The sequence below is a fragment of the Nannobrachium achirus genome (genome assembly GCF_963921795.1).
Source record: "Nannobrachium achirus genome assembly, chromosome: 12".
In the NCBI taxonomy this organism is placed as follows: domain Eukaryota; kingdom Metazoa; phylum Chordata; class Actinopteri; order Myctophiformes; family Myctophidae; genus Nannobrachium; species Nannobrachium achirus.
In genome coordinates, this window is record NC_137832.1 from 25640220 (window position 1) to 25654053 (window position 13834).

Sequence of the window (13834 nt, forward strand, 5' to 3'; positions counted from 1 at the left end):
GTGTGTGTGTGTGCGTACTGCGTATGTGGAGTCAGTGGACTGTGGAGGAAATTCGGCGCGCGAAAGCTCGAGCCGAACAGCAGCAGCAGCAGGAAGGAAGAGAGAACAGTGAACTGAGTAGACTGAATCTGAGTTTGGCGTCAAACTAATTCCACAATCTTCAAACATCTACGTTACAATGGCGGATCCCAAGGTGAGGCTGTGCGTCTGGCGTGCTGGCATGTGTCGTGCGTGGACTCAAACTAACATTTTCTGCCAAACGGCGCGTTTTAATTGACATTCGTTAAAGTTTGTGAAGGAAGCGACGGGGGGAAAATGCCGGCAATGATGCGCTGTGTGTGTGTACGGTGTCGTTATTATTAACAACAAAATAAAGGAAATTCCGCGCTGACACGTTCTCCCCTTTCAAGCAAACGTATCAAACGTTTATTGCAAACCGTTGGCTTTTACTTTTAGCCAGTCCCGAAAGCGACAACCTGAATACTTTACCGCCTTTCTTTAGACTAAAGCAAAGCTCACACAAGTGGAGCGATCCAGCTAGCATGCTAACGTTAGCTACATTAGCATGTATTTATTGGTCCACATTTTATTCTTCGTGACACAAACGACATACTTTCCCACAGGGGAAATGTAACGTGGACGCAAGTCACGGCGACACCGTTTCAGTTGAAAACACGATGTTTGTCGAACCTACTATCTATGACTAAGTATACATTGATTAAGCCCCAACTCTGGTACACAACAGTACATTGACAATAACAACGCTGTCAGTATAATTAATGCACGGCTTCAGACATTCCTCTGATCGCGTTATGATCAAGTCGATCAAATCCGTTACACTGATTTATCTTTCTACATGGGTCCTTTCTCTGTTAAAGCTAGCCTTGTTAACATTTGCTACCTGGCTAATACGAGCTAACTAGCAATTTTGCAGTGTTGACAGGATCAGTCACTAATATATGATTGTTTTGGCCTGGTCTGCACTATATTTAGTGCAGACCTATGTGTCCTATGTGTCGCTGTAATCAACAATCATGTTCAGTTGCTGATGAAGCGCACATTGGAGCAAGTTGATAACTTAACCAAGCAGTTACTTTGTTCTGCTCTAGTTGTTGGCTAACATTAGCTGTTAAAGGCCCCGAAATTAAGTTAATATTGACAAAGACGTGATACCAGGTGTATGAATTGTACTCATGAACAAGAACCCTGTTGGGAAAAACAAACTCATTTAATGTCAGTCTGTTTGCTAAATATGTATTAATGACAAATAACGTGCCTGGTCAAGTTAGGAGTAGCCACGTTGCTACAAGTGCTATATGATGCAGCAAGCTAACTAGCTGAACTAAGCTAAAACAAAAAGTAATGTGGGAGTGTTTGCCAAAAGTTGAGTATTGTGGTATTAGGGGGAGCACTTTGTGAGTTCTGTCCTTTATTCTGCAAAATGTAAACGCATACATCCACACTGCTTACCATACTTAAACATGTTACATGCCACAAAGTTGTCACCATGGTGTGATTGTCACCATAATCATACATTTTGCTTCCAGTTTAGCTGTTCGTGTGTTTTCTCAGTGGTTTTTGTGAACACTCCTTTAGACATGGTACCGAAGAACGTTTCAAACTTGTCAAACTGGTCAAAATCTTTTGGATTTTTTCACTTGCACCTTGCTTTAGAAAATACAACTGCAATGGAGTGGCATTGAATTTAGTCCTAGCCTTGAAACATTACATTTTTTGTTCTACATGATTTGATTTTCCCCAACTTTCCCTAAATAAGAAAATAGTGCGAGTATTTACTATTTAATCCCACCTTGCATCAAAGATGCTTGGCTCAGCACCAGCAACTGCCAGTTACAAAAGCTACTGCCAATTCCCCCCACAAAAGCTGTACTTCCCAACAGTGATCTTTTAAATCCCCCCCATTGATACTTACTTTCTGTTTGTAGACAGCAGAGCCCAATAGTTACAGTAACCCTAAACCAATGGTGTGAGCAAATTTGATAAAATCATGCCTCCGGTGTTAATAGCAGGACTGTTAGTTTTCACAGTAATAATAATGGGGACTGATCATAAGTCCGACCGCTCAATATTGCGACCAGGTTAACAGTCACCAGGTTAGCATTCACCAGCACTGGCAGGTTAGCATTTCACCAGCATTAGTTTTACTGAGGTTAGGTTTAGGTGGTTGGGTCGGAATAATGGTAGTTTGGAACTATGACATGGCACCATAATTGGCATATGATGAATTGTCTACAGTTTTTGATTGAGTTTGTAACACTTCCATTCTGCTGTTTTAAGGACACTCCAGATGACCATGAAACACCCACAGACAATACTGAAGATGTGAACCATGACCCCCACTTTGAGCCCATCGTGTCTCTCCCAGAGCAGGAGGTGAAAACGCTGGAGGAAGACGAAGAAGAGCTTTTCAAAATGTAAGATGCTTCTGTGATAACTGTTGGATAATGTGTGTACCTGTAGTACCATGTACCGATAATCACATTTGTTGGCAACGAATTCAGTAATACAATTTAATCGATTGCAACCTGATTGGCATGCAATTTAAATAGCAGTGCCCAAGAGCTCAAATCCAGTAAACAAAAAACTTTATTTTGCATACCCATTCGGGCCTCATGTAAGGTCTCTATGTAGTAGTGTTGGGAGGAGAGAGACTGCTCATTTTACAACCAGTGACACCCTCTCTGTAGGCGGGCCAAGCTCTACCGCTTTGCTTCTGAGAACGACCCTCCAGAGTGGAAGGAGCGTGGTACTGGTGATGTGAAGATGCTGAAACACAAAGAGAAGGGCACCATCCGCCTACTGATGAGGAGAGACCGTACCCTGAAGATCTGTGCCAATCACCACAGTGAGTCAGCTTATTTAACCCATTTAGGCCTAGGATTATTGACTGCTTTAACTACTGAAAAATAGCAGATATACAAGCTCACAGCGCGGCACCGAGTGCCGCGCTGTGAGCTTGTAGATCTGCTATTTTTGAAAAAGTCATGAAAATGTGTGCAAATCTTTGAATATATGTTTTTTCAAAGCGAATGGTTGTAACTAAAATTTTGCTTCTGGGTGGTCCCTGGAACTAGATATTTTGAAATGGGGGTCTGTGGCCAAATAAATATCATTTTGGGGGTCCTTCACATGAAAAGGTTTGAGCACCACTGACATAGTAGTCTCTCAAGAACAGACTAACTGAGCTCCAGTTAAGTGAAAAGGACCTTTTCTTTGACGATGGCTGGCCAGATTGCTGACATAGGAACATAGGTTTTTTCCAAAAATCTCAGAAGGATTCAAAAGACACTTATAGAATCGGGTCAAAATTCTAATTTTCACGATTTTTCAAAAATAGCAGATCTACAAGCTCGCAGCACGGCACTCGGTGCCGCGCTGTGAGCTTGTATATCTGCTATTTTTTTATATTTAAAGAATAAAATATTGCGTCATAATGTGTTCAGGCCTAAATGGGTTAACACTACAACATTGCTACTACCATATTTAACGTCCTAAAACCAAGCATGGTAACACTTAACAAGCATACTTAAATTTGTAACCCTTTCCCCTTCCTTCTGAATTTCAGTCTTGCCTATGATGGAGTTGAAGCCCAATGCCGGCAGTGATAGGGCCTGGGTATGGAACACACTGGCAGACTTCGCAGATGAAAGTCCCAAACCAGAACTCCTGGCAATACGTTTCCTCAACGCAGAAAGTGAGCATTCTCTTGCCTCAATAATTATTGTCATTATTATTATTATTCTCTTGCCTCAATCTAATTTAAAATTGAACTATAGTTTTAATTGGTCCAGGCTAATTGTTTTTAGAACCAGAAAGTTGAACACAGTCTATTTTGTTTCCATGTTTTGTTAGTCTCTTTGTAAGTCAACTTAACCACAATATTACCTGCATGGATTAACGTTCTCATGACTGACTGACTGATTTAAATCATTTGGATACCATCGAGTCCAGAATGTCTTTATATTTAGCTTTAGCGTTCTCTAGCCGCATATTGAATATATGATGAATGTGATAAATTGCAAATAACGTGTAGCAGTAAAGAAAGTCTTCCTTCGCTTTAGGGGGTTCATTAGTTTTGATTTTGGCTGTAATGCATTGAAAGCAGAGATGGTAGCAATAAAGCATGTATGACCAATCGCAAACAAAGATGACATTATGCAATTTGGCTTTACACAACGCAATACCAGTATGAGATGTCTGTTCGTAAAATCATGTGTCATCATAATCATGTGATCACTTTTCAGACGCTCAGAAATTCAAGGTAAAGTTTGACGAGTGCAAAGAGGAAGCCAGAAAATCAGAAAAGATAACAGGTACGTGAAATATTTGGTGTGTTCATTCCTCCAATTGCCACATGGTAAAAAGCCATATATATGCTCCACCAGGGTTTCCGCTAGGTACACGTATATTGTTTGGGCTGGCCAACATAGCTGAGAATCAAATGTTATAATGTAATACACATCACGTGAGTGTTTGCAGATATGTGCGTCTGCGCCACACAAGTGCTTAGGGCTGTACTGGACACAGAATTTAATTTGTCTGATCAAATTTGGGATTTTAATGAAAATATTTGACTATTAATTTTATATATTAATGGACTTTAGACTTTCTGACAAAATACAGTTCATTCAAGTGTTTCAGTGCTGATTTAGGCCTAAAACTTTACAACTGACTACTCAACTGAGTACACTTTGTTTCTGTAGTGGCTAAGATCAAGTGTAGTATCTGTTCTTATCAGTTTAATATCTGATACGTCCCCTATATGGGGACTACATATTAAACAGATTTTTAGACTGGAGTTTTCACCACTTTATCATTAGATGCACCGTGCTGTTCCTGTTTCCCTACATTAGTTTCCTAAAGCATAATTTATACTCCTTCGGGGGGGGGGGGGGGGGGGGGGGGGGGGGGGGGAGATCTTATTCTCCTTGGATATAGAAATAAATATTTCAGAAGTTGCCTTAAGAGAAATGTGGAATTGAATGTGACATTCCATTGTCCTGCAGGAGGTGAAACAGACAGTGCAAACAAAGTGGCAGAGAAGCTGGAGGAGCTATCTGTAAAGGAGGACAAGGCCGTAAAGGAGGACAAGGCATCGGATGAAAAAAATGAAGAGAAAAAGGAGGTGACGGTTGAGAAGAACTGAGAACTTGCTTGGCTGATCTGCAATTATGTTAATTTCCTCTTTTTCTACAGCAGACTTTAAAAGAACTGAATTTGGACACTACACACTTTTTTTGTTTTTGTTTTTTTTACGTTCCATTTTGCCTCGATCACAAGTCCTTGGTTCCACTGGGAAATAAAGTAGTATTCAATTTCTGGGGAAAAAAAGATCTCCATTCCTACCCCCTCATCCCCCCCGCCCCCACACAGATACACACCATGGAGCGCAGAGATTTCAGTCTTCTGCTCACCTGTAATTCAATGTTATTGTATTTTCTTGATAAACTGTGAAATGAGGCTTGTGATATTGATAATTCCCACATTGGGGTAACAGTTTTTCCTTTTTTTCTTTTTAGCTTCTAGGAAGGTTGAGGATAATTAAGTCGGTTCAGGAGCAGGTGCATTAGGGAGGGTTGAATCCTACAGTTCATCGCAATGACAATTCTCCCCTTTGTCCAAGTCTCCATTTTTAGATACAGCCAAGTGTAAGGTTAAGCCTGTACAGTGGATGCCTTGTAGGAATCTCCTTGTTCTAGGTTCAACATCAGTGATCATTATTGCTCTGATGAGGCTTGGAGGAGGAAGCCACTTCAGACAGTTGGTGACATCTGGCTGTTGGTTGATCATCAGATTCACTCATAGGTCATATTTTTTCAAGTGCTTTTCTTTCTCTTATCTCAATCATCACACCAAATCCAAAGTCAACGGTTCGTCAGATTTGGGTTTAGCTTAAAGTTATTCTGGCTGGAGTCCCAACTCTGGGTAGTCCAGTTTGTATATTTGTTTTAGGTCATAACATTCCCTCGGATATAAAGCATGTAGACAATGCCGTATCATGTCTGTGTGCTAAATACCCCTAACTGGTCTCTGTCTGACCCCTCCCTTGCCTCGAGAGTGCATCGAAGTGCCAGTGCATCTGTTCAATGCTTTTACAGGCGACTGCTAAAATGCAGGAAATGTGTTGGTAATTGGGGAATAATTGTAAATCATCATTTTGAAAGCAGAGTTCTTTTGTTATGTTGAGAGGTCTAGAAAAATGCTGATAACAAGAGACCTGTTTTTATTATCCCCTCTAAAGTACATCCCTAATTTGCTGAGTCAAACCTATTTTAGGGAACGGACACACCGGAATAATCTACCTATGAGCGGATTCTGCCAATGCATTTCAATGGGAATGAAGTGGTTTTGAGAAGAATGACATTTGCGGATTTCCCCCCAAATCTGCTCCATTCCCATTGAAATGCATTGGCGGTATCCACTCAAGTAGAATATTATTACAGTGTGACCGTGCCCTTAGCAGGTAGCAGTGTATGAATAAAATGTGTTCTTTTTCTTTATTTTATTTTTGCACTCAATGGTATGACAAATTTCCTCCACTTACAATAAAAGCTCAAAGACCATATTGACATGTGTTTATTATTGCAATAAAACCTGATAATTGTTTCAACAATCAAAGATGTTTAACACCATTATTTAACAAAACTAATGACTAAACATCCTAAGAAACTCATTTGAGAGAGAATGATGGCCAAACTGGCTTACTGTTTGGACACCTTGTCCAAATCTCTAAAAAATAACTACAAATACTCGTTGTAGTTGTACCTCCACCAGCCAGTTGCTGTTTATACTCATGTTTGTCCAAAAAATGTCACCCATCACTTGGGATCATCTGCACTTGCATGTATAGTTGTCACAAGAATCTATATACCTATAGTATTGGAAAAAAGGCAGTGCTTTGTCAATCGGGGAACCCATTCGGTAAAAAAGAAAGTTCTTTAGTTGTTACCTCTGGGGGCCCCAGTTACTTATGTGAGTATTCTTACATAGTAAGGGAAAGTTAGCTGAGTGTTAGACCTATCTGGGAACTAAATCTAAATCAATAGCTTTCTTCACAAATGTGTTCATAAAGGTGTCTACTATCACCTCTGAACTTTTTCAATCACAACTCCCTTCAGAAACTTTGTGGGAGCCAATCAAAATAAAATAAAGAAAATTGCCAATATGAGCATATGGGGCATGTAATAAAGGTATTTTTGGGCTGCTTAATCCATTCCAAGCATTAGTTTTCAGTTAAAATGACTCCTTGGCCATAAAATAGGCCTAATTGGCTAAGGCTTAGCCAATCATGTCATTCGAGTTCACCTGTGTCCTGTTAGTCCCTATGTTTTAAACCCTTTTGAGTGTTCCTTGTCAGATTATATCATGTTATCCTGTGTGTCATGATGTGCGCTTACCCACCCGATCTTGAATAGTTTTCATGAATTAAAACCCTACCTACTCCAACCATTTTTTTATTGCCAATATTATAAGTCTCTTGGACACACAAAAGTAGGTGTGGCCTATTTTATGGCCAAAGAATAATTTTTACTGATAACTAATGGTTGGAATGGATTCAGCAGCCCCAAAATACCCTAATTACACACCTCATACGCTCATTTTGGCCATTTATTATTTACCCCCTTTAATCCCAGGCCCTCGGGATACCCCCAACTTTGATTGGCTCCCACAAAGTTTCCGAAGGGAGTTGTGATTGAAAAAGTTCAGAGGTGATAGTAGACACCTTTATGAGCACATTTGTGAAGAAAGCTATTGATTTAGATTTAGTTCCCAGATCGGTCTAACACTCTGCTAACTTTCCCTTACTAACAGTAGCTTTGAGAAGTGGTGGTGAAAGATTCTTCAAGAAAAGGAGGGGCCTGTTTTGAAAAATCATGAACCAAATCGTGAACACTGATCAATAGAGGGCATGTGCGTGACATCATACCTGGAAGTTATGCGGGAACGCTTACTGAGTAGAAAAAATAACTACTTTCTGGCCTTGACGGCCCATACATCCTAAAAAAAGTCCTATCTGATTGCATTTAACAACTCACTTTGCCACTCGATTTGCCATTCACTTTATGCATGCGCACACCCTCTATAAATACCATTAGTGTGTATTGGAACATCTGAAAAGACTGAAGTAAAAGTACATAAAAAATGTTTTAAGTACAGTAGGCTACTTGCCTAACTCCAGCCCCTGAATCGCTAGCCACTCCTATTAAAACATTTGTTTAGGCGATTCAGGAATAATGGAGTGAAACGAAATAAAGATTCAGGCTGAGTGTCAGGCTAGTAGGCTACTTGAGTAAATTTAGTTGCTTTCCAGTTTCCACCACTAGTAGTGTGTGACTAGTGTATGAATGTGAGGCACAGTGTAGATCGGCTATTAGTGTGAGAGAGAGCAGGGTTGCCAAATAATGTGTTATTTATTGTCATTGTATCAAAAATCCAAAATGTGCAACCTCCCCCCCACACTTTAGAAGTAGCCTAGACCAACTCTGTATTGAGAAGAAATCTGCACATATTACAATAGCGGCTCCTTTGAAGAATCACAACTTCCATAACATAACTACATTACATCAGAGACAACAACAATTCTTGCAGAATCTTTGCATTCCTATATTCAATTAAATGTTCTGTTGTAGTAGTAGTAGTAGTAGTAGTAGTAGTAGTAGTACAAGAGTGGCAATAAAATGTAATCCTGATAATAATCATGCACGATAATAATCCTGCACAGTAGTTCAATTTACCTATACCTATAACACCTATAAACAATAAAGTCAGTCTCATAAACAGGGAATAGATTTGACTTGCTCAAATGAAGCACTAATGTCTTTGGCTGTAATTCAGACATGTAAAATCCAGTTATTGTATTTCAATAGAATACATGTGTTCGAGTTCAATAGCTTGACTGACGTAGGCTAACCATAAACCTTGCACCAATCTTATTTTTTTTTACGATATTAAAGCTGTAAATTTGTTTCTTACATGAAAACTGACAAAAGCCAAGGATTTGTCTAATCTGTGTGATTGACAGGAGAGATGATCAGAGGAGCTGAGTTTTTACCTCCATTATTAAGATATGGACTGAAGTATGGATAGAGTTTGTCAGTGAAGGTGCATCCAGTGAAAGAGTAGAGATGAACTCTGGCCTCCACATCATAAAAGGAGACCAGACCCTCCTCATAATCCACAAACAACCCCACCTTCTGGAGTTCCTTTCTTACAGGGAGGAGAACACGAAGGTCAGCAAGAGCCTTGTACTCATTTCCCTTCCTAAACCATATAGACCAGTAACCATTGTTGGGGGTCAGTATGATCTTTCCCTTCCTGTTGATGGACTCTCTGGCCACTCCTACAGTCCAGTCAGTCTTCCCTTTAACCTGAACCTCATAATAAAACCTTCCTAAGGAGAAGCTTTGTTTTCCTAAGACAGAGACAATTGGAGAGAATCTCTCTTTGTTATCTGGGAGATTCTTCTCTGTGTTTCCATGACTCACTCACTTGTTTTCCATCCTCAGACAGGATGAGTTCACAGTGTGCTGTATCAGGGTCCAGAGTTACATCCACTGCATATTGCTGGATCCTCCTCAGCTCAACATCACACAGGTTCTTCTCCATCTCTTGACTGAGTGTCTTCTCCAGCTGAGCCACAGCTGTCCTTACAGTCCCCACATATGAAGACTGAGGGACATTGACATTTGTCCAGTCCTTGATGGGTGTAGGGGTGTTGATGTATGTGAAGTTCTGGAGGAGGTGGAGGTGGTCTTCAGTGTGTGAGACCTGCTTCAGCTCAGATCTTCTCTTCTCTAACTGAGTGATTTCCAGTTGAAGTTCTTTAATAAAGCCTTCAGCCTGTTTCTCTGTTGTTTTATGCTTCTCTTCAATCACATCAATGAGCTCAGTCTGGCTTCTCTCAATACAGCTGATCAGAGCTGTGAAGATCTGCACACTGCCTGCTATCTGTCTGTCTGCATCTTTCTTACTGAGCTCTACTGAGTGCTGGACCTGCTGAATCTTCACTTGTCTCTCCTGGATCATCCTCTGAACTTCAGAATCTGTCTTTTCCAGCTCAGCCTTCTTTCCTTCATAAGCCTCTTTCAGAGATACAATCTGGTGTGACTTGTGGTCTAACTGAGTGCAAAACTGACAAACACACATGTGGTCAGTCTTACAGAACAGCTCCAGAGGTCTGTCATGTTTCTGACACATAAAGGCTTCCAGGTTCTTTACAGGGTTGATTAGTTTGTGTCGTTTTAACCCTGTGAGTCTCTGATGAGGCTCCAGGTGAGTCTCACAGTAGGAGGTCAGACACACCAGGCAGGACTTCAGGGCTTTGAGTTTGTTCTCAGTACAGACGTCACAGGAGACTTCATTTGATTCAGCAGGTTCTTGGTTTGTGTTGGAAGGTGTTTTCAGCTGCTTTGACTTCCTGAACTGATCAGCCATCTCAGAGAAGACCTTGTTAACAGAGAATTCCGGTCTCATACAGAAGGTTTGGTTACATAGTGGACACTGACACACATCCTTAGTGTCCCAGTAATGAGTGATGCAGGTTTTGCAGTAGTTGTGTCCACATGGAGTGCTGATTGGATCAGTGAACACATCCAGACAGATGGAACACAGGAACTGTTCTTCAGACAGGAGAATGCTGGCAGACGCCATTTCTACACACTGGGAATAAAAGTGAAAGAAGAAATTTTGTTTAGTTGGCCGGAAATTATGTTTTTGCCCTTGTCCGTGTGTGTGTGTGTGTGTGTGATGTGTCTGTGTTTCTGTGAGCAACTAATCTGTGGCACCACTGGACTGATCAGTGTGAAGCTTTTCTCACTCACTCCCAGTAGGTCAAGGAATAACCTCCACCCCAAATGTTTCAAATGAATACAAGAATGCTCGGCGGCTCGCCCCAAAATACGCTCACCCCGGGGCAAATCCGACCTCGGAAGGGTCGCCAGCACCACTAGTTATACTTAAGTGTAACCTCAGTAAAACTATGCCTAAACCTAACTTTATTCCTAAATGTAACCTCAGTAAAACCAATGCCAAAACCCAAACGTAAACTTAGTTGCTAAACTTAATCTCAGTAACACTATGCCTAACCCTAAACGTATTCCTAACCTTAACCTCAGTAACACTATGCCTAACCCTAAACTTATTCCTAACCTTAACCTCTGTAAAACAAAGGAAAGTATACAAGAACATCTGGGGGCGAGCAGCCCGCGGAAAAATATGGGATCTTTCAAATTAGCCTCATGGAGGCATTCCCCTTTTTGCACCTACAACTCTTGAACTGTACCTGCAGTAAAAATGTAATACATACAAAATAAAATAATATAAAATCTTGCAATATGCCTTGCCCATTTCCCCTGTGAAGATATATTTAACGTTTTCCTCAAAACACCCTTTTTTGCTAAATTGGTACACTACTACTACGCAATGTCTCTGAAGTCAGTGATTGAGCCGGAACTGTCACATTTTTCAGATTCCTTTCAAGCCGATTGCCGTGGCTATGACTTGCAGGCCCTGGATAGTCAACCAGGGAGCGTGTCGATATTGCGACATAGCATCTGTTTGACACGGGCGAATGTTAAGGGTGAGTATCTAACCTGCCGACGCGGGACAGGAGTAGCTAACCTGCAGACACGGGTGAATGTTAACCTCTATGCCTAAACCTAATACTCAAACCCTAACCTCAGTAACTGTGACCAGGGGTGAGATGCCATGGGCTCGCGTGGGCTCGGCGAGCCCACACTTATTTTGCTGCACGCACGCGCGCCTCATATGAATTTAGATAGGGTGACCATATTCTGAAAATCCAAAAAGAGGACACTCTACCCGGCATATATATATATATATATATATATATATAATTTTTCCCCCCAATTTTTTTTCTATTACTAGTTTACCGCTCAATTATGCCCTATACCACTAATAGCCTATTATGTATTCAATTTTGAGGGGGTTCCAATTGGACCCTTTACAAATCTATTAATAGGCTAGAGAGATCCACTGATACAGTATGCCTTTTGGCTCCTGTATGAACGTTCAGCTTTGTAACTAAATAAAAGAGAGGTAGCCCATTATTCAAACCGCCGTATCTTCTGCTTTACAAGGTTGTACAAAAGATTCTGTCAATTTAGTTAGCAGAAGAGCTCTCACCTCGCACAGTCTTGTAAGCTACTTTGCAGTGTTATGGGCTTGAAGCAGAACTTTTATAATTGTAAAATGCCTAAATGGACACAGAAGACTACCAGCTTTGCTGACAGAACGCTCTGCTTCTCAATGTTGGTCACTCGCACTTTTTGTGCATTTCATCAGTGATTGAAAGCCGCGGTCGTCGCGACCACCTTCGCCTCGCCGATACGCATCCGTAGAGCCGTCTCCCGTCATTTTTAGACCAGGATTGAGGGAGTAGCAGGCAAGATTCCTTCACCAATGTAAACACAGTTGCTGAGGGAGTGAGCATTAATAGCGTTTGCAGTTCGTTTGGCTCTGCGCTGCGCGATCTGCTGCAGAGCTCTGCTCTGCTCTGCTCTGCCTCTGATCTGAAAGCGAGACAGGCTGAGGGAGGGAGGGATCGCAGGCAGAGAGTAGTATGAATAATACACGTTCCGGGGTTAGCGCCTCTCACAGTGTGTTTCCAAAAGAACCATTGAACGTGCATTGTAAATGTCCGTGCTTAAACTGTGATATGCGCGAAACCCCGGACATTTGAAGGAATTTATAAAACCCCCCCGGACCGGCCGGACAGCCCCCTAAAAGAGGACATGTCCGGGCAAAAGAGGACGTATGGTCACCCTAAATTTAGAGGACCCACACTTCTAAAATCAATATCACACCACTGACTGTGACGCGGTGAGTATCTAACCTGCCATCGAAAGCGCAAGACTTCCCCAGTCAACCAGGCCTGGCAGAGATCTGCGCTCAGAGGAGCACACTTCTCCAGTTGTGAATCTGGCTCATATAATATTAACTGACACACATAGACTATTCTGTAGCCTACTTCATGGTAAATCACCATTGTATTTTACCAAAGATTAGACTGGGCAATTGAATATGAAAATATCGCTATAGATTAGCTCTAGGTCCATAGCATTATTCAAGGAGTTCTCCTAACTCTTTCTAGCCTTTATGGACCAGAGCTAGGGAAGTCTCGACTGTCTCTGGATACATTTTAATGTAAATATTAATCTCTCTTGATGAATAATAATAAATCATTATTTATTTCTCACCTGTGTACTGTTTATTGTTGTCGTTATTTGAGTAAAATAAGGTTTTGTAAAGCGTGTGTTGTTCGCTGCCACCAAACTAGTTTCACTCAGCGTTAACTTTCGTTTCATTAGATCTGCGTCACTGAGAAACTCCTTGTGCTGTAACCGTTAACCCTTTACTGGCACCACCTGGTGGAAGAACAACATCTGGATTTTTGCAAGGCATTAAAAATACATGGTTGTATGAACGTCCGCTGCGTGGTGTTGAGAGCCTGACCAAGCAGCGAAAAATGTTTTGATACAGAGGCTGTGGGTTCAAGCCCCACTGAAGATCTTACTTTAAAGACTGATTTCCAGCAGAATAACTTCAAAACCAGTTCAGAAAGCATGCTAGATGCTGCAAGCAACCTATTTAATTTTGGATTCATTGCAAACAGACCCACTAGGGGAATAGCCCAACTTGTTTACAATGTTTTTGGAAAACCTTATGCCCATACGAACATCATGCCAAAAATCTAAAACTTATCACCAAGTGCACAATTGTTATGATTTTTATTAAAAAATGGTATGACCCTCCCCTTGGACTCGAAAAAAAAAGTGCTGACTATGCCTTGGAC

General features: G+C 41.2%; 1 protein-coding gene and 1 pseudogene across 2 annotated transcripts; one reads left to right on the forward strand and one right to left on the reverse strand.

Annotated features, from left to right (window-relative positions):
* Positions 1 to 41: 41 nt before the first annotated feature.
* Positions 42 to 6587, forward strand: ranbp1 (RAN binding protein 1). Its single transcript, XM_080738959.1, has 6 exons — positions 42 to 193; positions 2299 to 2435; positions 2709 to 2866; positions 3587 to 3715; positions 4266 to 4334; positions 5028 to 6587. Exons 1-6 carry the CDS (start codon positions 179 to 181, stop codon positions 5165 to 5167), a joined length of 648 nt encoding a protein of 215 aa, XP_080595085.1. The 5' UTR covers positions 42 to 178; the 3' UTR covers positions 5168 to 6587.
* A 2430-nt stretch (positions 6588 to 9017) lies between these two features.
* Positions 9018 to 13329, reverse strand: LOC308295836 (zinc finger protein RFP-like; annotated as a pseudogene). Its single transcript has 2 exons — positions 13239 to 13329; positions 9018 to 10680 (listed from the first exon to the last, which is right to left on the reverse strand). The product of its transcript is annotated as a zinc finger protein RFP-like (transcript).
* Positions 13330 to 13834: the final 505 nt, after the last annotated feature.